The sequence below is a fragment of the Protopterus annectens genome, chromosome 1.part0 (assembly GCF_019279795.1).
Source record: "Protopterus annectens isolate FY-2018-M chromosome 1.part0, PAN1.0, whole genome shotgun sequence".
NCBI classification, from domain to species: Eukaryota; Metazoa; Chordata; order Ceratodontiformes; family Protopteridae; genus Protopterus; species Protopterus annectens.
This window is the reverse complement of record NC_056725.1, coordinates 1,061,028,398-1,061,054,855: the sequence shown is the minus strand read 5'-3', so window position 1 is coordinate 1,061,054,855 and position 26,458 is coordinate 1,061,028,398. Positions and strand designations below refer to the sequence as shown.

General features: G+C 40.7%; 1 protein-coding gene across 1 annotated transcript in view; it reads right to left on the bottom strand.

The window, feature by feature from the left end:
* LOC122796436 overlaps positions 1 to 26,458 on the bottom strand; it is a 2,401,740-nt gene that overhangs the window by 38,723 nt on the left and 2,336,559 nt on the right. Inside the window, exons 19-20 of the mRNA XM_044064908.1 lie at positions 15,740 to 15,863; positions 6,869 to 7,027 (exon numbers count right to left, since the gene is read on the bottom strand). Of these exons, the coding sequence (XP_043920843.1) occupies positions 6,869 to 7,027; positions 15,740 to 15,863 (283 nt within the window). The remainder of the gene's footprint in view (positions 1 to 6,868; positions 7,028 to 15,739; positions 15,864 to 26,458) is intronic.

Genomic DNA, 26,458 nt, shown 5'->3' with positions numbered 1-26,458 from the left:
ATTTGGCCTTTTTTTGTACAAGTCTCCTCCTTTTATTGTAAAGTTTGCTTACGGCTAGGGTCCACCAGACTGGTTTCTTCTTGCTTGAGGAAGGTGTCTTGGTTTTATCTGGGATAGCACGGTCCATGCAATCCTGAAGATGCATATAGAGTGCCTTGGTGTAGGATTCCGCATCCTGGATATCATTATCCTTCTGCAAGGGAATAGTGAAGCTTTCCACTTTGGATGCAAGTAGTTTGAAATTTGCTTTGGAGAGGTTTTTGACTATGGTTTCTTTGACTGGGGGAGGTGGAGGGGTGAGGATGTCCAGGGTTATCAGTTTGTGGTCGGATCTGACCAAGGAGGGGGTGATAACGGGTGTGGTACAATGGGCGCCCATATTTGTGATGATTAAATCCAATATGTTGTCCCCTCTAGTGGGGGAACATACTAGTTGCTCAAGGGCATTTGAATTTATAAATTCTATGAATCACTGAGCATAGGAGTTGGAACATTGGTAGTTCGCCCAGTCTATACCAGGGTAGTTGAAATCACCCAAGATTATGGTGTTGGGTAGGACCTTTATATTTTCCAATGTCTCAAGGAATGCAGAGTGAGCATCTTGGGACATGGTGGGTGATCTATAACCAGCTACGACTTGAAATGTGGTTTTGCCTTCTGATCGTTGCGCATGGATGATCTCTGGGGCATCATGCTGTACTACTAACCTGGAGATATGGGTATCCTTGATGAATATGGATACACCTCCGCCCTTTGTACTGCGATCTGGTAACTGAGGCCGGAAAGTATGATATGAATTGTAACCTGGCAGTGCTGGGGTGCTCTCTTGAGCCTTGAACCAGGTTTCCGTCGCTGCACAAACATCAATTTTCTCCATGCTGAGGAGGGCCTCGAGTGTGTGCATTTTGAGGTGCATCTGGGATGTCAAGGATAGAAGGTCTGGAAATCACATCCAGCTTGTAGTTTCTTGCAAAAATGCTCAGATGCCCACGTGGCAGTTGCAGAAATATCATCCACGCAGGCATTTTTTAATGTGGCTTGCAAAATTGTCCACTGTTCTGGTAGAATGCAAATTTCTAGATTCTGGTAAGGGTATGTCATACTTCTGACACCAAAACTTTATACATTGTGGATGCTAACAAACAGGTTGCTTTGGGTACCTTAATATCAAATTTCTTATAAGACTATAAAGTGTAAAGCTGTGTATTTTTATGTATGAATGTTGTTACCTACAAATAAAGTCTCCATACAATGAAGTAGAAATAGTATAATTCCGGGGGGATATATCAAGATCAATGGCTTGACTACTGTTAGCCAAAAAGAAGGGTTTGTCTTTATGAATACTGTCTTTGTTGAAGATGATGTACGGAGAGTTGAAGCTCATAAATCTTTTTGGATGAGATGAGTTTTTTGTTAGAGATACCTCAGGTCTGCGGAGGCAGCAGGTTTGAGAGGTGGTAGTATAAGCTTCTCACGGATAAAGTTGTGGTCCCAAGGAGGAACTGGCAACTAAATGGGAGGTCACAGAAAATAGGTTCCTCTCTGAATGGTTTTGCATACTTTAATGGAACTTAATGGAAACACCTATTAGATGGACAGAACCAAATGCCTGTGACAAATATTCCAAGATACTAGGAAAAGGAGCAGAACTGCGGTGGTGGTGCTGCGGTAGCGTTGTCGCCTCACAGTAAGACATTGTCCTGTTCGATTCTCAGCTAAAGCGTCTTGTGTGGAGACATGCGTGAATGGGCGTACCTTCATTGAAGGTTGTGTCAGGGCTGGCAACCCGGCACGTAAAAATCTACTGCCAATCATTAGCGGACCGGAGTTCTGCTGTGGCAGCCCCTAACCGGGAAAAGCTGAAAGACACAACAACTAGGAAAAGGAGCAGTGAAAGGATCTACAACTCTGGAAAATTTCCAAAGGGAGAATTATCCATTTGCTATAAGTTTTTCCCCATGCCAAGCCTACTGCAGTGCAATGGTCCTTGGCCATTAATGGAAATAGATACACCAAGCAAATAATCTGAGAACATGAAGATACAGGTGAGGCTTGCCAGATGAGGGAGGCAGCAGATTCTTAGGTTTCAGGTGGATAAGCCTGTACAAGAAATGGAGCTATAACAGGGGCAACCATACTTGTTAAGGTCATAAAGGGACCACAGGGACCATTCTGACACTGCAATCATTAACACTGTTAAAAAACCTCAAACTTTCAAATAAATGAAAACTGAAAAGGTGTAAAGTAATCTTGGGGCCACATGTGGGTGGGTGAGTGAGTCTCTGGGGTATCCTCCCTGGGAAAGAACAAGAACTAACAACTTGCTGGTTGGGAATACACGAGTCATAGGAAGCCTTTCCATACATAGAACAGGGTCTTGCTACTGACTGAGAGACTGCTCGGTGAGGGATCAGAAGACAATGGTGGAGACAGTCTGCTAGGGAGCAGACTGTCACAGGGCAAGTGAGGTAGTGATCTTTAGCATAGGTCTACTTCCATACTTTTGTGACCTCCAGAAATGGGATAGGAATTTTGTCCGTCCCCCCACTTCTCAAACAGCAATCACAAAATAGGAAAGGTAGCCCTGAAATACCTGCAAACAGAGAGACAGCCCTTCTTACTAGAAGGTTGATATACAAAATATACTTTCAAGACAACCACATGCCTTGGACAGTCTTCACCAAAAAATGCCCAGTCTCAACTTGGAGCAAGGGGATACATGGTCAGTTACCTAGAGAAAAGTATATTGAGTTCTCAAGTCCAGTATGTAGGATGGTTTTTGCACTTAGATGTTCTGACAGGGGCATCCAATGAGCCTGGAAGTTTATCCTACTGAAGTTTGATGGTTCACTGAAGCATCCTCAAGGGACACGTGATGCACATTATGACAAAGTCAGCACCATTAGGCCCCCTTCTCAGAGGCAAAAAGCAGCTGGAACAGAACTGTACTCAGTCGGTAGCATTACAGTTAATCATGCTGGAGGAAATCTTGTCTGGTGGAAGGAAGGTCCCTATAAGGCAGTGTGCCCATAGGGCAGCCCAAAAAAGTGATCAACTGTGAGGGCACCAGCTAGGATTTTGGAATATCCACCATTACATCCAAGGACTTGAACAGCTGAAGAAGCAAACCCCTGCTGGCAATAAGGCTGTCTATTGCAGGGGCTGCTAAAAACCAGTTGTCCAAATAAAGGAGAACTCTAGAGTCCTGTAGTCTGGGAGCTACTGTTACCACAATCATATATCTGATAAGCATCCTGGAGCCAGAGGAGATGCCATGACAACATCTGGAACTGAAAATTACTACCTTCTATGCTGAAACAAGAAAGAAAACACCACTTGCCAACAAAATTAATTTAACTTGGTGGTTTTATCCTGCAACATCTACAGGACTTCTTCATAATGAACACAAATTATTTATGTACATATTCTTTTACAGTATAGTCTTGCAATCATATGACACATTTTTAGGCTTTACATACTTTGTGATTACCTATGTATTACAGCCGAGGAGAATAAAAACAAACAGGTATAAAAACTTTAATATATAAAATGTCAGAAATAAGCTAGTGATGGGATGACAGAGTTCGCCAATAGGGTTCCCAAATAAAAGGCCAAAGAATAGGCAAGAAACAGTGGAAAGTGCCTTGAGAAGGTTAGCCAAAGATCCACGGTACTGACAGCAAATTACCCATGAGGGAAAACTAATAGGCAGAAGCAAAATAACTGTTTTGATTAAATTATATGGATAAGCTACTGAATCAGGGAATAACAGCAAAATATAGCCGGAGAGAGATGACGTGGGTGGCCATCCTTGGAATATATGGTTTAAGTGAGAACGGACAGGGCTATACAAATGGGATAATAAGGAGTACAGAATTATACAGCATGAGCACAAACATCAACTAGGAACTAAGGCATGATTAAAAGAAATGGTTGGATGGACAAATTACAAAGGATCAATGGGGGTGGGCATTCGTAGGACTTCCAACTACAAGATGGTTTAGGTTCCTTGCATGTAAATTCTTGCCCAGATATTTTATACCAAAAGACAATTGCAAATGATGTTCCTCAGGTTCAGAGAAATTGCTGCAGACGTGTTGGGAGTGACAGGAAAAACTGGGAGGATGTTTGTTGGAAGTATGCACAGTTGGAGTTTCAAATATGTACTGCATATTGCAAAGGGACAATGATGCTAAGGTGGAGAAGGGGATTTAAAATGTCAGGACATAAGAAAGGCTTATTAACTTTAATTATGGTAGCCAAAATGGCAATAACAGGAATTGGAAACAGTGGGTTGAACAAAGCTCGGATGATATGCCAAGTATGATAAAGGAAATGAAGCTGCTCGTAAAAAATGGAAAGAACAGGATGCATTCAGTCCCTTGAAATGGAATGTGCAGGGCCGTTATCTTCACAACAGTGATCAGAGGGAGAAACTGAAAATGGCGCAAAAATAAAACAATGAATGTCATGTAGGCTTACTAGTTGGAAAAAAGTTTATGAAAAAAAGAAAAGTGAATATATAAATCCAGTAAATGTGATTGTAGTAGTATGTAACAGAGTATTTTGAATACATTTGACAAATTATGAGTTTAATAAACCTGTACTAACAAAAAATTATTTTCACAGCCACCTAAATGCATAGGCTGTCAAGTTCACCACCACAGTGGTATACAGTGTAATAGTATTTAATAATTTTTGACAATAAATGGAAAAAAAAGACTGTACTAAATAAAGGTTTAAAGATGGACAACTTCAAAGACATGCCTATACTCTTTGAAACAGCAAAAAATAAATAAATAATTGGGGGGGGGGGCGCAAGACCATCTAGAAATCTGTAACTACCCTGCTCAGCAGCACTTGTACATTAGGTTTGAAAGGCATGTCTTGTCCCTGCACTCCTCTATCCTTTTCCGGCTCTTGTCCAGCTTGGATCTCAGTCATAATATACATCTCTGCAAAGTTTCCAAATTATGTCTAAATTCTACCAATTGCTAACATGACAAAACTGGACGTGTAGTAATAATGTATGTACTGCCTGGCTAAGGTAAATGATGTGAAGAACCACAAGTGCTAGTGCTTCAACCCATGGACCAACCTGGATCATCACATGTAAGGTGGCACCCTTCAGAGGGCGATGAATGTGTGGATCAGTAGGATGAGCACCTCATGCACGAAGGCATCTTCAGAGGGCGATGAATGCGTGGATCAGTAGGAAAAGCACCTCATGTAAAAAGGCACTTTCAGAGGGTGATGAATGCGTAAACTGGCAGGATGAGCACCTCATGGAAGAGGGCACACCTTCGGCGGATGATGAATGCATGGATTGGCAGGATGAGAACTCTAATGATGCTGGACAGATAGAGGAATGGAAGGTAGCTAGATGATTAGTTCTGGCCAAAATGTCTTTTTTCAAAATCTCACTATCTCCAACATCCTTGTCTTGCACCCCCAATAATTACATCAGTACCAGCATTACAAAGCACTAGTTCTCCATTAGTGTTGGTTTTGACAGTGATACATACAGTCTTAACCAGCTTTTCAGTGGCAGATGAATACATTGCTTTGCAGCTCTTGGAAGTAATGGGAACAGCAAGAAGATGGAATCCTTGCATTCCAATGTGCTACCAGGGCAGAATTCCTGCTTTTGAGGATGAACTAGCCACTTTGTCAAGGATAAATGTTAAAGCTTTTAGTATCACTGTAGCATGATGATTTACAACTTCCACGACAAATCTGCTTAGGACATCAAGAAAAATTGATTCTCATACCTTGCTATGTTTGACTTGCTGTTTTTCATTTATGGCCACTCATCAGACAACCAATGATTCAAAGACAATTTTTCTTCTAAATGGTGGAATTCTGTTTCTCCCAATTGTATTTATTTACTTAACTGTTAAACTGAGCTAGTTTAAGTAGTCTTTTCAGAACTACCTGGTTTAAAAAGCAAAAAAAAACATTTATGCAAGAGGTACAATATAATATACTTTATGAATAAGAAGCATAGTACAAACATTCAAAAGATAATACAACACTAGTATCTAACAATATTTCCATGCAGTGTTATGGAACATTTGTTCAGCTGACAGACATAACAGCCAAAAGAGATATAGAATAATAGCAATAATCATCAATGTATAATTCCAGCTGAAAGACAAAAGAACTAAAAAGCAAGAAGCTGATGAACAAAATAGCCAGGGTACACCAAGGGATGAAACCAATTCCATTTGGCTCTTTTAGCACTTCAACAGCTCTTCCCAGAACCTAAACGCAGTGAAGAATGGAAATGCTTTGGTTCCATTTACTAACCAAGGCACCCACGTGGGTCCTTATGTGGCACTCCCTTCCTCTTCCAAATGGTTTTTCACAGGCTTTTTAGGATGCTGTAATACTGTCTGATTAAGGACTTGAAAGATGATCAAGTTTCAAGTCTGCAGGTTGGTGACACGAGCTGAAAAAAATGAACTTGCAGCATGTTGTAAGAAATAATCAAATATCACAATATCATTTGTGGACAGTTCTTTATCAATTCAAAGACAGGCTAGTAAAAGAACGTCTTTCCTACAGAAGATAGCTTCCTAAGTCATTCAGTGACCACCACCAGACAGCAGAATGTTTGGACAAGACAACTTGACCAAGAAGCCATATATATATATATATATATATAAAACAAGTTGAGATTACCACAATTTTCCTTTCACTGAGATAAGCATTTACTCTGACAATCTGTGAGGCCAATTAAACATCCATACACAAATAAAAGGTGGCTTACTGTGTAAGCTGAACATTTTTGACTTCAGAACTGACAAAGTGTTACTGTTATTCTACATCTGTGACAATTTTCTACCTTTAAGAGACTGAACATTACCTTGCTCTTGATTACTCCCTCTTGATAACTCCAGATCTGATCATCAGTTCCACTGCATTCTGATACCTGCACTCTTGCCAATTTCAAGTCTTCAAAGTGCATATTAATTGTCATAAATGTCCCAGTTCCCTGATTTTTGATTCTAAAATACATCCGTTTCTACAAAGGAAGTAAATACAAGTACAATAAAAGCCGAGCAGTGGAAAATTATAAAAACACTCATGCATTTTTGTCATCTGACTGAAAACTACAAATCACTTACCAAAAGGGTGACCCCCAGTGGTACTATACCCCAAATGTAGAATAGAGGCAAGCACTACATGCACATTACTGTCTTTCTTTATCAGCTGGAAGGGCCAACCCAGTCATACACTTAAAAATGACAGTCATGCTATAGGCTTAACCACCACATGTAACATTTAGCTATTTGTCAAGATACTCAATAAACAACACAGGTTCTGTAGATAAGTTACTCGGCCTGCTTGAGATAGAGAAATGGATGCTGAACTGATTGATTCAGGGTGAATACAGAAAACTCAAATAAAGGAAGACTTTTGCTCTTGACACACACTCCTTATGGAAGATTGTATTAAGTTGCACACTGAGGCCTATAATTCAGAAATCCTCCTTGTGAAGCATCAGATACCAGAAACAGTCGTCGAATACAAGTAATTAAAGTCAGATGAAATAACTGTATCAAAGGGAGATAAAGTCAGCTTCTCTATTATCAAATTTGTATACTGAGCTGGACCCACTCAATGTCTAGGATGTCTTAAATGTAAGAAGCTCTTTAGGAATTTTTTTACAACCGTATTTGTAAGTAAACAAGAAGAGAGAAAAAAATGAATGAATGGTGTACCTTAACAAATACACTAAGCCTATACTGAAAAAGGACATTACACCCGAGACCATAACACTGGCTATATTAATTGACAAATTCCCATCAAGTGAAAAAAAAAATAATTTAGTTCATTAATAGAGATGAGCTTTTCTAGTATTATGACTTTTAGCCCGCTTCAACATGGGTAAGACATGATTTGAGAATAAATAACTGGTAGGGAATAACCCAAGTTTTTCCTTGGTGTTAGAATGAGAGCTCTTGAAGATGGACTGGAAAACTTTCCCTCTTTTCCACAAAGAACCAAGAAATATCTGGAACTGGAACAGAAATCCAAACAAAGAACAAAACTGACCAGGAAGCCAAAAACCACAGCAAATGAATCCAACAATGGTAGAAACCACTCCAGTTCGCAGTTGTTGTAGACCAAAAAGAAGTTATGTAGTCACCATAACATGTTCCATGTTTGTAGTCCATGTCGCCCTTCATTCTTACATGTGGGTTCGGAGCTGATCCTCTGCTCCGACTCAGCCGATTACAAAGCTCAAAATCTCTCAGTTGGCTCGTGGCAAGGTAGGTATCCCATAGTGCACTAGTAAAAATCCCCAGATCTTGTTTGCTGCTGACTATAAAAAGTGATGGAAATGGTTTTCCACAAGGAACAATAAAGATGAAAGGTCTCCACCCTACCCTACAGAAGAGAAATATCCTGTCTCCAGATCCTCCGAGGATATATGGACGGGGTAGGTGGGTGGATGCGTAAGAATAAAGGGCGAGATGGACTACAAACATGGAACATTATGGTGAGTACATAACTTCTTTATGTTATGTAGTCCTATCTCACCTTCATTCTTACATGTGGGACAGCGTCCCTAGCACCTTTTTCTCGGGTGGCTCACGGGAATATACTTATAAGAACCGTGGAACCAAAGGAGGCTCTACCTCTGGTGGCCAAGTCCAATTTGTAATGAGTAATAAAGGTATGATGGGTAGCCCAAGTTGCTGCTACACAAATACTGTCAATTGGGACTCTGGCTTGAAAGCCAGCAGATGTGGATAAGGATCTGGTAGAATGAGCCTCAACTTTAAATGGGACTTCTTTGCCATTGGAAGAGTAAATAAACGAGATACAGTTTGAAATCCAATTAGAGTTATTTTAGAAACTGGCATACCTTTTCTTGTTTCAGAAAAATATACGAAAAATTGGTCTGATTTTCTAAGTTCCTTGGTTCTATGTAGATAGAATCTTAACTGTCTGTGAACATCAAGTTGATGAAATTTATATTCTGCACTGTTTGAATGATTAGGAAAAATACTGGCAATTCGACAGTTTGGTTCAAATTAGACTGAGAGCAAACCTTGGGGATGAAGGACGGATTTGTAATAAGGGAAACTCTTGTCTCTATGAAAGATCAAGTAAGGAGGTTTGATGGCCAGTGCTTGTAACTCCGACACTCTTCTGGCAGATGTAACAGCTACCAGAAAAATGGTCTTCCAAGAAAGGAACTTCAGTTCACAAGGAATGTGCAGGTTCAAAAGGCGGGGAAGTAAGTTTGGACAGAACGAAATTTAGCTCCCAAGGAGATACAGGTTCCTGAAAAGGAGGTCTTAGCAAGGCAGTGCCTTTAAGGAAAGTTTTACACAATCTGTGAGCCATAAGATTAGGCTCATGTTGTCCCAAATGAAAATTGGAGATCACTGTCAGCTGATCCCTGGTGAAAAAATTCAGTTAGGAATTCTAACACCAAGGGAATGGAGGCTGTGTAAGGATCTATATTTTTCTCTTTTGTCCAGACAGGAAATCTTTTTCATTTGCTAGCATATAACTTCCTCATGGAAGGCTTGTGGGATGACATGAAGATATGTGTAACTGCAGGTGAAAAATCATGAAGCGTTACTAGGTATGGAAGTGGAGCAGCCACGCTGTCAAGTTGAGGGTGTGGAGGCAGGGGTGGAGGGTGCCTGACATGTGTGTCAAGAGGTCTGGAACTGGGTTCAGAGTCCATGGATAGTCTAGAAGGTGAGGGCCAAGAAAGGGGAACCAAATCTGACAAGGCCAGTAAGGAGTGATAATCATTCTGCTTCCCAAGGTCTTTGCTTTCTGGATCACCTTCGATAGGAGCAGAAAGGGGCAAATGCAAAAAAAGTCCCGGAGGCCAATTGTGAACAAGTGCCTCTCTATGTGTCTCTCCCGGAGGGGGGATAAGGGAAAAGTAGCTGCTGCATTTGGTGTTGATTGGACTGAGAAACAGATTGCAGCAAGGCTGTCCCCATTTTCGGAAAATCTGTTTTGCGACTTTCTGATTCAGAGACCACTCGTGAGGCATCAAGATTACCCTGCTGAGCTTGTCGGCTATCACATTATTAGTCCCTGGGATATGTATTGCCACTAGAAAGCATTGGGAAGATAATGCCCACTGCCAAACATGAACAGCCTCTTGACATAGGGGGGTAGGATCTGGGTCCTCCTTGTTTGTTTAGATACCATACCACTGACAACATACTGTTCAATTGGATTGCTATCATCCCTAGAGGAAGAAAGTTGTGAAGTGCTTGCAATGCTAGTAGCACTGCTCTTATCTCTGGGACACTGATATGCAAGTGAGCCTCGTGATCTTGCCATGTGCCTTGGAAAGTCCTGCATAGATAATGCCCCCCCCCACCCTTTCTGGGAGGCATCCAATGTCACAGTAGCAATGGGTTGGCGAGGAAGGAAAGGTGTTCCTGTCATTAGTTGATTAGGCTGAATCCAACAACGAAGGTCGTTTTAGCAAGATTGTGTTATCAGAATAGGATGAGACAGAGGTAGTTGTTGGAGACCACTGGGAAAAGAGTAGCCATTGAAGGATTCACAAATATAGTCTGGCTACTGGAACTAGAGTTATGGTAGAAGCCATGGTCCCTAAAAGTTTCAGCACTGCCTTGGCTTTGACTCTCTGTTGAGTAAGTAGACTGTATATCTGTTGTCTGAGATTTTGTATTCTGTCTGCAGGAAGATGAACCATCACGGCGACTGTCTAGTTCTATGCCTATAAAAGTCACATATTGGCAGGGCGACAAGACAGACTTTTCCTAATTTATCGTAATCCCTAGTTGAGTGCACAGCTGGATGGTTGAAGCCCTGGCTTGTAGAAGTAGGCTGCCTGGTGGTGGCAGTCAGGAGCCAGTCGTCCAGGTACAGAAACAACTGGAATCCAAGACGTCTCAAGTGAGCTGTCACTACCTCCATGCATTTGGTGAGCACCCTGGGGTATGTGGTGAGACCAAAGGGCAGAGCACGAAATTGGTAATTACGGGCTCCCTGCTGGAAGTGTACATGATTCCTCAATGCTCTGTCCATTTTTATGTGGTAGTACTCATCTTGGAGGTCTATGAGCACATCCAATTGTCTTTCCCTAACAGAGGGAGTATAGACTACAGTGTTACCATTTGGAACTTGGACTGCTTCACTGATTCATTTAATTTGCTGAGGTCCAAAATGGGCCTCCAGTCCCCTGTTCGTTTTGGCACTAAAAAGAATCTGGAGTAAGTTCCGAATCCTGTTGGGTCTGTGGGGACGGTCTGGATGACTTTTGAACTTGTATGGTTGCTTGATCCTTGTGATTGGGTGGAATATCTGGGATTTTCTTGGCGGTATGGGGTGGGAGAAAGAAGGGTATGGAGTATCCTCTGGTGATTAATCTTTGTACCCATTTGTCTTGGGTGATGTTGAGCCAGGCTTCTGGATACAAAGTTAAGCGACCCCCTGACTGATTCCAGGGAAGCGCAGTCAGGCCCCACATCAGGAGCGCTGATAGGGACTTCCATGAAAGGAATCGCGGCCACCCTGGTTTTGCAGGCCCCCCCTGCCTCTAGGGTGACATCTACCATTAGCTCCTCCTCCTCTACCTCTGAAGGAGGAATCACCCTGTGCATCTGGGAAAAATCAATGGAATTTCTTGAACCACATTTTCCTGCCTCTCTGACCCTTGGAGTATGGTCTAAAAGGGATGGAAAAATGTACTCCCACAGCAGAGAGAGTTTTCCCTTCCTGCTCGCACCTGTTGACTGTTACCTTTTACCCTTGGTCCAAACACAGAGGAACCGTCAAAGGGGGCATTGTTAAAAGTAGATTTGAAGGGCTCCGCAAAGTTATATAAACGCATCCAGGGGTGTCTCCTACAGGAAGCTCCTGAACCCGCTGCCTTACTCGCTCTATTTGCTGCATAGGATATCAGCCTCATGGAGGAGTTAACAATGGAATTTAAGGTGGACAACTGAGCAGAAACTTTCTCAGGGACTCCTTCAATTGAAATACCTTGGAGAGCATCTCCTAGCTCCTTTAGGAGATCTCTTTAAAGCCTAGTAACATGAGTGAGGTAGTTCAGCGATCAGAGTTGTAAAAGCCGCTGAAGAGAAGATACGCTTCCCATATCTATCCATCATTCGAGAATCCTTGTTCGGTGGATGAACAGATGTAAAAAAGTCTCTGTTCCTTCTTTGTGGCCACCACCACCACCATGGCATCTACAGGCACACCTTTGGTCAAAAATTCCTTGTCTTTGGGGGGGCTGAAAGAAATTTGTTGGGCCTTCTGGGGACTGGTTCCATGGCATCAGGAGTTTCCCCACACCTTTCAACTAACTAGGATCAGGAGCATATCGAAAGGTGGAGACACCCAAAAGGCTGAAGGCTGAGACCCGAAAGTCTTCAGGTACACTGACTCCTCATCAGAAGGGATGACAGTGGGCCAGCCGCCTCTCTGTTTCAGGATCTCCAAAATATCTACAAAGGAGATATCATCAGAGGACGAGCTAGGGGACCCTTTCTGACTCCTCGAGGTCAGTGTCCGAAGTTGGACTCATCCGGGGAATCTACATATTTTCTCTTTCAAGTCCTCTTCCAAAGGGGCTCCTCAGAAGGGTATTCTGGGGAGGTCTCAGAAGACTGGGGGCCACCCAATGGGGGCTCCTGAGGCTGCGGGTCTCTACTGCTGAGAGAGAGAGAGAGAGAGAGATGGTGCTGAGACAGAGGTCGGTGCTTGAGGGGGAAGAGCAGTTGTGCCCTTGTGCTGAGCTGATGACCTAGACAGCACGCTCATCATCTCGAATGCAGATCTCTCTGGCTCCGAGGAAATGGAAGTAACCCTTGGCTCCAAAGCGATCGGCTCAGAGATGGATGTAGGGTCTGAGCTCAACCTAGCCGACGCACCAAGAGGTAGGCTTGATACCGAAGAAGTTCTGGTCCAAGCGTCCCTGTCGGGGCTGACCTGGGAGCTTCAGCATCTAGACACCAAGGACAGCGCCGAAGGTGTCGGAGCAGAACTCTGCTCTGAGACAGACACAAGGGGTGCTGGAACCAAGGGTTCCACAAGTGGCACCAAAAGCTCTGGCTCTGAAGGACCAACATGGCTCAGAGGAGGAAAGGTAACAGGGAGAATGGTCTTAGATGGTTCCGGAACCAACTGGGTCGAAGCCAGCAACAATTTTGGTAAAGCAGAGAACTTCAAGAGTCTAAGCACTACTCTCTCTACATCCTCTTCAGAAAGTCTCTTGGAAGATCTGGATGACAGGGTAGGTGACCTAGATCTCGGCAATATGGGAGATTGCAAAGTTGGGGAGACCAGTAATAACTCTTTGGACTGGCTCCAAGGTAATTTCTCAGTGGTCAGCTCCAAAAAACTTGGGGCCGACACTGCAGTGTCAATATCATAACCTCGACCGGCTCAGAGGACAGTGGAGCCGAAGAGGTAGAAGGCTTGTCCAATATCAATACTTTTTGAGGAGGTACAGACAAAAATAGTTGGTGCAGGAGAATGTCTCTTGGACGACTTGACCTTCTCTCTCTTTGAAGAAGGAGACTTGGAGAGTGAGGATGAAGAGCTGGCTAAATCCTCCTCAAAGGAAGGCTTAAGGAGACCTTTCAGGATTAGTTTGTTCTTCCTTTCTTGGAGAACTCGAGAGCTGAAGGAGTGATGGAAAGAAGAAGTTTGCTGAAGATGAATGGCACCTAGGCAGTTAAACACAGTTACTATGCCTGTCAGTTACTGACATTTTTTGGGAGCACTTGAGGCACTTTTTAAAACCTGAAGGTTTATGATCTTTAGACTCCTTAGACATGCTTGTTATAAACAGAACACTATCAAAGACAGAGAGGACAAGGTCCTCTAACTTAAATGGGCCTCGCCCTGCAAAAAACACTGCACACAAGAAACACAACCGAGGACTAGGTCCTCTAACTTAAACGGGCCTAGCCACCCTGCTAAAGATAGACACACACACACAGACGAGCAAAAAACAGGGGACTAGGTCCTCTAACTTAAACGGGCCTAGCCCTGTTGAGGAAACAACACCTGAAAAGTTTAACAGAGGACTAGGTCCCCTAACTTAAATGGACCTAGCTATCAAAAAACAGGAAAAAATCTAGTCAGAAAGTATACCACAAACCGTAAATTTAAACAATAGGCTAAGATCTAGCCAATAAGAATAGTAGACAACAATGCACACAAGAATACTATTCTAGTGAAAAACAAAACTAGAAGAAAAGTCCTAACACAAACGCGGACCTATGCTAAAGAAAAGCTCTCTCAAAAACTAGCACACAGAAGGGATACCACTGCAAGAACAAAACAGGCTTACAGACGGCTAATAAGTTCTCGGCAATAACTACAGAAAAATAACAAAACACACTATTTACTACCTATAATAACTACTACCTAAACTATGTAAACTAAGCCTTATATGTAAAAATATCAATAAGAACAATAATAATAATGAAAATATCCAACTTAGTCACGGCCAAGAAAGAAGCACTTCTGAACTCGTAGACTCGCAAACGAGATCTGGGGATTCTTACTAGTGCACTATGGGATACCTACCTTGCCACGAGCAAACTGAGAGACTCTGAGCTTTGTAATCAGCAAAGTCAGAGCAGAGGATCGGCTCCGAACCCACATGTAAGAATGAAGGCGAGATAGGACTACAGAACATCAATCCTTTATTGGTAAAAACACTGCAATTCACAGTTAAGTGCTTTTGTCCAAACATAGACTTCTTCAGAACCCAAAACTTTACCTCTTTGGAAGAAAATCTGAGAGGTAGGGTCAAGAGCTCGGCTACTGACTTTTGTCCATCTTTCCCTCTCTCACCTCTCAGGCATTAGGTCTTCCAGCACATTACTGACCCATTAATTCCCCCTCTGGGAAGAAAAGCCAGCCCAGCTGTTCCCCAGTTTGCGCAACAGCCCTAAGGTCCATTTGTTACCTGATTGGAGTAAGAGTTCACCAGCTCAATCATTCCCCTAGTCCAACAGTCCAGTAATGAGCTGCCTAAGAAACAGGACTTAATGCTTCCTCCCTACCCCAACTCAAGTGTAACCTTGACAACTAGACGAGGAACAGGTAAATTCATCCCTAGTTGGGCACCTACATTTCTAACGGACATAGGCAGGCTGTAAATGGTTCATCTACCAGGCCCCTGCTTGTAAATGTTTCACCTCTCAAGCCCTGCCTATACTTATCAAGGGTACAGAACCTGTCAGAGATTTGGTATGCATGACTAGGATTAAAAAGGCCTTGCAGTTGGTTAGTCTAGTAAACACATGTGAACCTATAAACTTAAGCCTTAATGGAAGTCACATCACTATAAAGGAGGACATCAGTCTCACTTTTCCTTTCAGGATGTGTTTTTTTTTTTTTTTTTTTTAAATAGGATTTAAAAACTATTTTGTAAAAGATATGGATCTAAACCGGTGAAAGTGAAGACATTTCCAACTACAAAGACTAATGAAAAAATGTAAAATCATATGCAAGTTACCGGACCGCCTCCTAATATACTGCTTTGTGTTTAAACAAAAACAGGATACCAGATTCCAAGAAGAATCAAACCACTAAGTTATAAAAGGCAAATAATGCAAATGAACCAGAGGCTGTTATAGCAGCATTCAATGAACCGTCTGACCTACTTCCAAATACAGATGAACAAAAATTAATACTACAGTCAAATAAAACAAAATAGTGGTTCATGAATAAAAGATTTAAATGAACATGAAGTTACCTGAACAAGTGGTCGCAATGAACCTATTCGATGCCACCCACTAAATTTATGCCAGCTTGGTATCTCATTGGGCCAGAGTAAGAACTGACGTCCTCTGTAATTACTGTGCTCATAAGCAATCCATCTTCATTAAGTTTGCAAAGAAGAAAACAGCAAGTTGTTAGTACATGTTAACCTCTATTTTACTTGTTCAGTTCTTATTAACTGGACTGAGCAGACTGTAAATATAATTCACTTGCAAAATTTCTATAATGCATATTCACGCAAACAAAAATGCAAAAAAAATTGAAGCAAAGGTGTTGCAACTAGCATGATGCAATATATAATACAATACACAAAGACAAGATATAGAAAACAAAGCAAATGTTCAGTATATAAATAAGCATCTCAAACTACATTGCAAATTTCTGAAACAGCTGTTATAGAAGACATTGCCAGTTAAGAGATTCATAAATGAAAGATAAAAAAGGAGGCCAAAAAGTAGTATTTTGAGCAGAACAGGGTACATTAAGAAAATTAAAGCATGTGTAGATGTAAATGCAGTCTAACAAAGGATTACATAACCGAATGCTGCAGTGCAGAATGAGTTGACAGGCATAAAAAGGAAAACAAATTATGCATATATGGTATGTTTACAGTGATTATACATGGGCATAATAGATAACCACATATATACTGTATGGAAAACAGAATAAAATGTGTGTGTGTGTGTGTGTGTATATATATATATATATATATATATATATATATCAATAGATGACAACTTGAACTTTGACCTGCACTTCCACACTATTTAAAAAAAAAAAAAAAAAAAAAGCACCAAATGCTTGGCCTCTTGAAAAGAACAAAACCATACCTAGCAGACAGAACTAGAGAAACCACAGGTAAAGCCTACCTCCTTACCTACTCTACTGTACATTCACAAAAACAAAGCTGTAACAATGCTACAATAAAATAGCTTGCCTTGCTTCAAATCGCCTGTTTAGAACTTGTCACTGTTCTGCCCTTAAATAACTAAATTGGACTGAACCTTCCACTATAGTCAGCTACTACTAGAGTATCTGGCACTAAAAGGCATGCTTAGGCACTACTACCCTACCAAAGATTTTCACTCTAAAAACAAACTCCTCTCCATCACTAATGCCCAACATGCATCAACAGCCTCCTTATACTCAAACTCTGTAGTTCCCCTCTGGGATGCCCTCCCCCATGCATTCAGATAAGTTGAAAACCAACAGGTGTTCAAAGCACATCTAAGAAACCACCTGTCAACATCCTGGCTCTGCAACTGTACATCTCTAGGATAAATACACCACCTTTGGTTCCTTCTCCTCTTCTACTACACATCCTCTCTCCTCTACTCTGTTACCAACTATCTGTCTCCCCCACACCACGTTCTACCTATAAATCTCAACTTCTTTACCACTCATTTCATTTATATCTCAATTAATTCAACCTGTTGCTATCTACCCTTTGTAGATAATTCTGTACTCTGTATCGTCACACCTATCATACTGAAGTCACTTCACTATATCTGTATAGAAAATAATTAGTACAAAAAGCCTTACAACTTTATGGATAGCTGCTATCTTATCTAGAGTTTATTTTAATTGGAACTTCCTGAAATTGTTTTTTTTAAACACCTTTATTGAATTATCACTTGCGACACGGGCAAATTTACATTTATACAAAAGTAATTAAAAATTAACATTAAAAACATTATACTTCACATATATTGTTACACATCATATAACCTAAGCAACATTACATAAATTATTCAATTCCTGACCTTTTTTTTTTTTTAAACAAACATCTGTATTAAACCATCACTTACGACATAAGCAATCATACATTTACATAAATAAAAACAAATGTAGAATAGAGGCAAGCACTACATGCACACTGTTAATATTGTATAACTTAAAAGATTTTACCTCTGCTGAAAAGGGGATTTTGTGTCCAGCCAGACAAATACATATGTACATACACTTTATGTACATTCATGCAGGATACAGGATTCATAGAAGAATGGGGCTTTGCCCTCATGATCAAACCACACCAAATGTGTGTAAATCCTGATACACCCATACACAGTCATGGATTATTGGTAAAATAAATCATGCACAGATATATGACAAAGTTATCACACATGCAAATATAAAAATATCACGTATATGTATATGAATGCACACTCTATATTTCTGTAACATTCTAGGAAAAGAAATACCATTAAGTAAACAAACATGAGCATCTTTAAAGCAAACGCAGTTACCAGATTGGATGAATGAAATATGCTTAATGGACAACTAGATACAAAATGAATGGTAATTCATTTACAAAAAGTATTTAACATTTTGTTATCCACAAATATAGCAAGAAAGATTATCTTTAGCTTACTGCTGATTTTTCCTGCAAAAAGACAATTTATACTCTTTTGTGTTTTGTCTGCCCCTTGGACCTCCTATTTGTAAACTGTGCCTGATGCACCCCTGATGGGAATTACCCAAAGGTTATCCCCACTACCTGCCAGATTCACATTAACTCTGTTAACTATCTTCCCATCCCAGAGAGGTAGTGGTTAGAGCAGACTGCCGAATTCTACCTATTAATGAAAGTAAGCTTTGCTTCTTTAGAAGAAATCCCATTTCTGTTGATGCTATCCAATCTCGTGTTTCAGTCATAACCTAAAGATCGTGACACAGACTAATAGGTAAACTGAACGTTTTAACACATGTATTAGTTCTCACTTCACCAACACAGTTTGGTACAGTACTGCTATGCTGCACACCTTTCTAGTGATCCTGACCCTCACAACCTTCATTCATGAAAAAGACTTTAAGACTGTTAAGCTCCTTCAGCTGACAAAAAAAGCTTCCTTTTAGCTGCATACCATAATTCTCTTTCCTAGGACAGAACAATTACCACTGATTTGGACTTTATTTTCATCCTAATTGCTTCACACTCAGTAATAAACTACTACAGTGCACGCCGGAGATCACTGGCACTTTGGGGTTAAGAGATCACTACCTTGTTTTTCTCTCTCTCAAATGGTGTAACATGGAATGGAGCCATGCAAAGTATAGGTAGGCACACACTCTCCCAAAAATAGCCATGATGCTTTGAGAGTATACACCTTAGGGACTGGTTATGCAGATTTGTTGATTTTTTTTAATCATGCTGTTCTAGTTTGTGTAGTATATGCAACTCTAAGTATAGAACTATACAAACTGAATTTTCACAGCATTATGCAAAAATCGTTCTCCAGCATTCTTGTTACTAGTGAGGAAACATGGCAGCTGAACAGACTGATTCAAAGAGACCACTGAAACAAAACAATTCCTGGCATAAATGATTAATTCATTTTTCAGTGATGCCCTCTCATTGTGATAAAAAACTGTTTAGAAGGAATTTGAATATTACTGCTTGTAGTCTGGAGATCTCCCCCCCCCCCCCGAAGTAACTGCTACCAAAAACAGGGATTTCCATGAAAGTTACTTCAGTTGCAAAAAAATCTGCTGATTCAGACACTAGGTGGTAAATCCAGTTTTTCCAACATAAGCTCAAGCCCAAGGGTGGTGAAATCTGTCATTCTGAAGGCCTTAAAGGCAACTGCTACATGAGAAAAAATAGGAATAATTAATGCAACTACTCGTGTGCACTTTTGACCATAGGGTACGCTAGATTAATTTGAAAATAGACCGCTAACATGATTAAAATCATTTAGAACAATCTTACTTTCGACAGCTTAGAGGCTCCACCCGTTGGGGTGGCAATGTCCAAATTAATAAAACCAAACTTCTTTCACTTTTAAATACACAATTTTCATGCATTTGGTTGTTTGGCCACATTCAAAATCTTCAGCACTCCTAAAAGAAACAAGTCACAGTCTAGAATCGGCACACCATCCTCCAAACTGAAAGACTGAGGTAATTCAGAATGGGGATGTAGAAATCTGCCTTACGGCAAGCTTAGCAACATCCTGCTCATGAAAAGCAGATAAGGTGGTTGTGAGCTCAGATCCAGAAACAGAGAGATAATCAAGGTCGTCTTGGGCAGGCTGAAGCAATACAAATTGTTCTGTCCAATTTGAACTCAAGTACAAGGAAAGATAAGGGTATATATAGTTTCAAAGGGCTCTAGCACTGAATTGTGGAAAAATACAGGAAGAGGAGCATTCAGTTTGACTAGCAAATAAGCCTACCTTTGGCATAGCTCACAGTTTCATTATTTAATAAAGGAGGAGAAAAAAATGCAATGTCTGACACCCATTTGCATACTAGCAGTATGTGACAACTAACAGAATCTGGTAACGCAGCCTGTTTCCTTGAAAAATATGGCCGATCAGAAACAGCCTGTGCCGTACAGCCCACTGCCAAATTAACATTACCTCCTTTCATCCCCGATACTACCTTGGATAAATACTGTTAGGGACTCCTTCCCTTCAGTTTCATCTTCCTGACTGTAAAGTATCACCTTATTTGCATTACAAATGGTTTCAGTAGTACTTATTTTGGAGATTAATTACCTTAAATATCTTCAATATAACATGAGGTACGAAAAGATTTAAACTATTGACTTTGGATCGGTTTATGGATTTTAACCTGCCTAGTTATGATGCCATGATTAAAAGATGCAACAAATAATGGACAGTCATACTATTTAACAACCACTTTAAAAAAAATTAATGATGACAGAATGTCATCCATAAACACTAAAAATACACAACGAAATTATCCTGAAAGGTTGAGCTCAGGCAGCTGAATGACACTGTACAGTGCATTTTAATAAACATTTGTGAAGACTAATGGGAAGCCAGAAAAAACATTCTACTAAGCCATAACAAGAATGTGAAGCCAAAAAGGACCAAAACCAGTGATATCACATTTTTAAGGAAGACCGACCACCAAAACGCTGCAGAGCAAAATATACACACTTTGTGAACGAAGCTGCTGTTAATTTAAAATAGACATTGTTGCCTTTGTGGGAAACATTAAATAAACTTATTAGAATCCCCAGATGGCAAATTCAATGCGACTAACAATGGAAAAGACTGATCAAAAGGAAACTAGACTACCAAACTTAGATGGTGGATCAAACCAAAATTAATCTGTGATTAAAGAATACACTTGGCTGGGAAAACAATGGATCCTGAAGCAATAATTCACTGAAATAACTACTGCTTTATGGACTTTATGAGATAATTTACCATAATCTAATAGCGACTTTGTAAGAAATTGTATTTGACAGTCTGTATATGATAATCTTTTAAAGAAAAGAAACTACTTCAATAGAAACAGCCCATTAAGCTCTACATTATGGACAGCTTCAACCCAGACTTTTTAGTTCGGCTTGCATTCAAATTTTGAATTTCCAGCATGAATTAGCAATAATCCATTATGTTAAGAAGGAACTTAAGATTCAAATAACTTTAGATCTGCCATACAAAATAAAAAACACATGCCAGCAAGTATTAATATTTGTTCAAGCTTTAGTCACACACACACACACAAAAATAAATACAACACACATAAAAGAGTGAACTAAGGCAGCACAAAGGTAGAATGACAATACAAAACAAAATTGAATTTATCATATGTAAGTGCTTTCAGTTACTTTACAACTGCTTCATCAGACAAACAGTAATAAAACACTTATTCAATTTTATAACAGCATCAATCACCTACAAACCAATCATTACGTCCCCAGAATTAACTTTAAAATACACATTTAAAGTTGCATATAATCTTGTAAAAAATATATTTAAAAATAATAAAATAAAAAACATCTACTGAAACTTCAATTAGTAAACTGTATTACTTACAAACTTATGCAAAGTCATACCTAACACTAAAAAAAAATGCCTTACCTACGATGATTCCTAGCTGCTAATATGGCTTCAGGGGACTCATTTAAGCCTCTCCCTACATCCGCCTTTAACCTAACTATCCATCTAATTTCAGATATTTCCGTTAGGTTGTCTATCTCCACAACTAAGAATTTAAACTTGTGTGTATCATCATGGTATATACCATGTTTAGTAAGAGCATTATTAATTGTCCCATTTTTAATACTATATACATATACCTGAACATTGGAGGAGCCAGAAGGAAAATTGCAGCACTTCCCAACAGTAGATGTCACTCTTTCATTTAAGAAACCTGAGGTACACAACAGGTCACGTGGAATGTGGAAGAGGATCGTAGAGAAAAGTCCACAACAACGGAAAGCTACAAAACTCAGGATTTTGAGGTTTTTGCCATCAAAACCAACAGGCTGGGCAATGTAGACAATCAAGCAATCAGAAACCGTTTGAGAAGCAGGGGATGGATTTAAAGAAAATTACAAGAACCAGTGAACACTTGTACTTTGAAGAGAATGTGGATGGACAAAGCGAATCCCTGATATGGAACAAGGTATATGATAAGGCATATTTATAGTGTTAGGTATGTCTTTGTAGTATAAGTTTGTAAGTAATACATTACTAATTGATGTTTTTATTTTTTTATTTTTAAATACATTTTTTACAAGATTATATGCAACTTTAAATGTCTATTTTAAAGTTAATTGTAGGGATGTAATGATTAGTTTGTAGATAATTGATGCTGTTATAAAACTGAACAAGTGTTTTATTATTGTTTGTCTGATGAAGCAGTTTTGAAGTAACTATAAAAGTGCTTACGTATGATAAATTACAATTTTTTTTATTGTTTTATATTGTCAGTCTACCTTCATGCTGCCTTGGTTCACTGTTGTTTGTGTTATGATTGCTTTCGAGTTGCAGAGTGAACCATCAATCCATTTTGCCATTATTTTTACTTTTGTTTTTGTGGCCACAAATAAATAAATGCGCATTCAGTTTCAAATGTATAAAATACATTTACAGATGATGGTACAATAAATTTCTAAGTTGTTCATAAAATTACTTTCTGATTATCTTGCATGAAAAACTGACAACAGCCTGCTTAAACAAGTTATTTTTAAGTCTGGCAGTTGATGCAGAGGGTTAAGGATGTGAACTGTAATTCCTATGTTACCTCAACCCTCATCTGCCTACTGTGCGATCTTCAGTAAGTCACATAACCAAACATTACTCCCAGATCACCTCTGAAAAGGGACTTTCTCGCCAGTGAACCTAGCTGGTTAATTATAAGTTATGTACTCACCATAACTAGGCATCTGTGTTGTCCATTTCCATTCTTCCTCACTAATGGGTTCGGATCAGATCCTCAGATCTGACTCAGCCTCATACACTAGACTTCGGATCCAACTCTCGAGCTATTCCCCCTACCCATAATGCTCTATTCCATCACCACTGCCTCAGATCAAGTTTGTTGCCTAATCGCCCCCTGGCCCAAGAGAGAAAGGATAGACGAAAATAAAGACAAGGCTCAAAACTGGAACAGTAGGTTCCAAACACAGTCCAATCGGTTCTTCCAAAAGGAAAAAAGGAATGGGGACAGATGGGATGGAAGGTGAGGAAGAATGAAAATGGACAACACAGATGCCTAGTTATGGCAAGTACATAACTTATAAAGCTGACGTTGTCCTTTTTCATTTTTCCCTCACTAATAGGACAGAGTCCCCACAGCTACGTAATCCTTGGGTGGCCCTCATGGAAGGAAATTCCAGAGTACTGCCGAACCAAAGGAGGCTCTATTTCTAGATATGATGTGCAACTTGTAATGTGAAATAAAGTTATGAGCTTTGGACCCTGTGGCTGCTGCACAAATGTTGTCACTAGAAGTCCTTGACCAAAAAGCTGATGAGGTAGCCAAGGAGAGAGATGAATGAGCTTGGTGAGGTTGTGGTAAATAAACCAATGAAATGCAGTCTGTAATCCATTTAGCTAGGGTAACGTTAGAGACTGACTGATCCAGGCAACTTGACGAAAAGAATATAAAAAGCTGATCTTTCTAAACTGTTTTGTTCTGTTTAGATAAAAATGTAGTTGTCTGAGCACATCAAGATGATGTAGTATCCATTCTTCCTTGTTGGAAAAAAGACTGGTAAATGAATGGATTGGTTAATGTTTTCAGAAGCCACTTTAGTTACTAAGGAAGAGTTAGTCCGTAGAGAAACCATCTTTATGGAAAAAAATGTAAGAGGGTTTCGCTGACAGAGTCTGGAGTTCAGAAATTCTTTTCACTGAAGTTATAACCTACCAGGAACACCATGTTCCATGATAGAAATTTTAGATCACATTTGCCTGATGGTTCAAAGGGTTTCGGAGTTAAACCCTGAAGAACCACAGTAACTCCCCAAGGCGAAGGGTCTTTTTTATTGGAGGTCTGAGAAGAAAAATGCCCCTCATAAAAGTTTTACACAATCTGGAAGAAGCCAGGGAGAAAGATTTATTTTGTGAATGGAAATTTGAGATTGCTGTCAACTGCAGTTTAATTGTAGAAAAACTGGCCCCATCATTAAAAAGGGTTGTAAGAACATGAAGAATTGCAGAAGTTGGAGGCAAAAAGGGGTCACTGTTTTTGTCAGAAGCCCAAATAGAAAACATTTTCCATTTGCACCAATATACTTTCTTCGTGGAAGCTTTTAGGGAAACCAAAACAATATCATGAACTAGGGAAGACAGCCTAGACTGTCTATTGCTGGAAGTGGATAAACCATGTGGTTAACAAGGGTGTGAAGGTCGGGAAGTTGAATCCCTGATGGGTAACGCAGGAGATTCTGACAAGGCTCCAGTATCCATGGAGGATAACGAAGATGAGACCATAGAAAGGGAAACCAAACTTGCCAAGGCCAAATGGGGGCAATGAGGATGACGGAGTTCTTCAGCCTGCTTGCTTTCTCTAAGAATTTTGGAATCAGTGGAAGAGGATGGTAAGCATAAAGGAGACCTGAGGGCCAAATGTAAAGCAGAGTGTCGCCTGGTGACTTCCTCTTGAGGGGGATCAGAGCAAAGTACTTGCTGCACTTGTTGAGAGGGGTGGCAAATAGGTGGCAGCACAGTTGGCCCCAGTGGCTTAAGATCATATTCGCCATGACTGACGGAGAGACCACCTGTGAGCCTTTACAACAGATCTGCTTAATTTGTCTACCAGCACACTGATTTTCCCTGGGATGTATGTCACGATTAGAAAGCAGTCAGAAGAGATCACCCACTCCCAAACTCTCATGGCCTTTCTGAACAGGGGGCAAGATCGGGTTCCTCCTTGCTTGTTGATGTACCAGACACAGACATGTCTGTCTGAACTGTAATAGTCTCCAGGGGGAGAGATTCTTGCAATGCCTGCAACAATGAAAGGACTGCTCTCATCTGTAGGATGTTGATAAGCAATTTGGTCTCTTGGGGGGGGGGGGCACATGCTTTGGACCATCCTTCCCAAGAAATGCCCCCTCCACCTCAACTGGGAAGCGTCCAGGTTCACTGTGGTAATTGGATTTGGAAAAACAAAAGGTCTGCCCAGGAAGAGATTGTCAGACTGAATCCAACAATGAATGTGGTGCTTGCAAATGGAGTGAGTTTTATTTGAAAAGGCAGGGGCTTATGTAGAATGGAACACTGTAAACTCAAGGTCCATTGGAGAATTTGCATAAAGAAGCATGCTAAGGAAAGCAGTACTATGGCAGCTGACATAGACCCCAGTGCTCGAAGCACTAACCTTACTGGAGGAAAAGGACGAGAGAGGATATCTTGCACCTGACATCTTATAGAAGCAAAGCACTGGAAGGGTAAAGATGCCACCTGAGTCGTAGAGTTCAAAAATGAAGCTACCTGATGAATTCCAGTCTATGAAATGCAGACAAGCTGTGATTTTGGCACGATTTATTGAAATGTCCAAAGAACTGCAAATCTGGAGCAAATAGTACATGGCTTATTGAAGTTGATGCTTGGAGGGGGCAGTGAGCAGCTAATCATCTAGATATGGAAACACATGAAATCCTTTGAGCCTCAAGTGAGCTGCCACTACTGTCATGCATTTGGTAAACACCCTGGGGGTTATGCCGCCACCACCAACAGCATCAATAGGAACTCATTTGTTTCAGTGACTGTAGTCAGAAGGACAGGCCAAAATTTGCCCAGGCACTTGGACATGGGCTCGACAGTGTTTGGCTCCCGCCATACCTGGTGGGAAACCAAGTCAATAAGTTCGCTCGTCTGGGGGTCACCCAAGATGTAGATGGTACCAAAAGTCTCAAGGAACACCGATTCTTCAGGATGTGGTGTTTGGGACGACCAGCCACCTTTCTGTTTAAGGATTTCTAGAATATCTCCAGAAAAGATGTCATCAGGTGATGATCTGGGGGATCCTTCTCCACCAACATAAGTGTCTTCCATGAGAGACACCATGGGGAAGTCTGTGCATCTCCTCTTACACTTCCTCTTCTAAGGAACCTCTTCTGTGGGATGTTCAGGTGCAGTATCGGAAGAGAGGTTAAGTTCCTTTAGTGGAACTGTCTGGAGACTAAATGGAACTGGCTGTCCCTGTATAGTAGGTCTGATGGTCTCACACCTCGGAGCCAATGAGTGATAGGGGATAGGATCCAAAACATGAGACAATGGTTCTCCATGGAGAGAGAAGACCCTTTTCTACCACCTTGAACATCGAAGGACCAGGGGAAACCCTTTCTTCCCTCCTCGGAGCTGAAGCCTCCGAAGAAGGTAGGTTGGGGCCACCCCTGGATCGGAGCCTCAAGGAGAAAACTGGATCCGAGCTGTCCAGGGCCAAAGCTCTGAGAAGGAGGGACGGACATGACAACAAA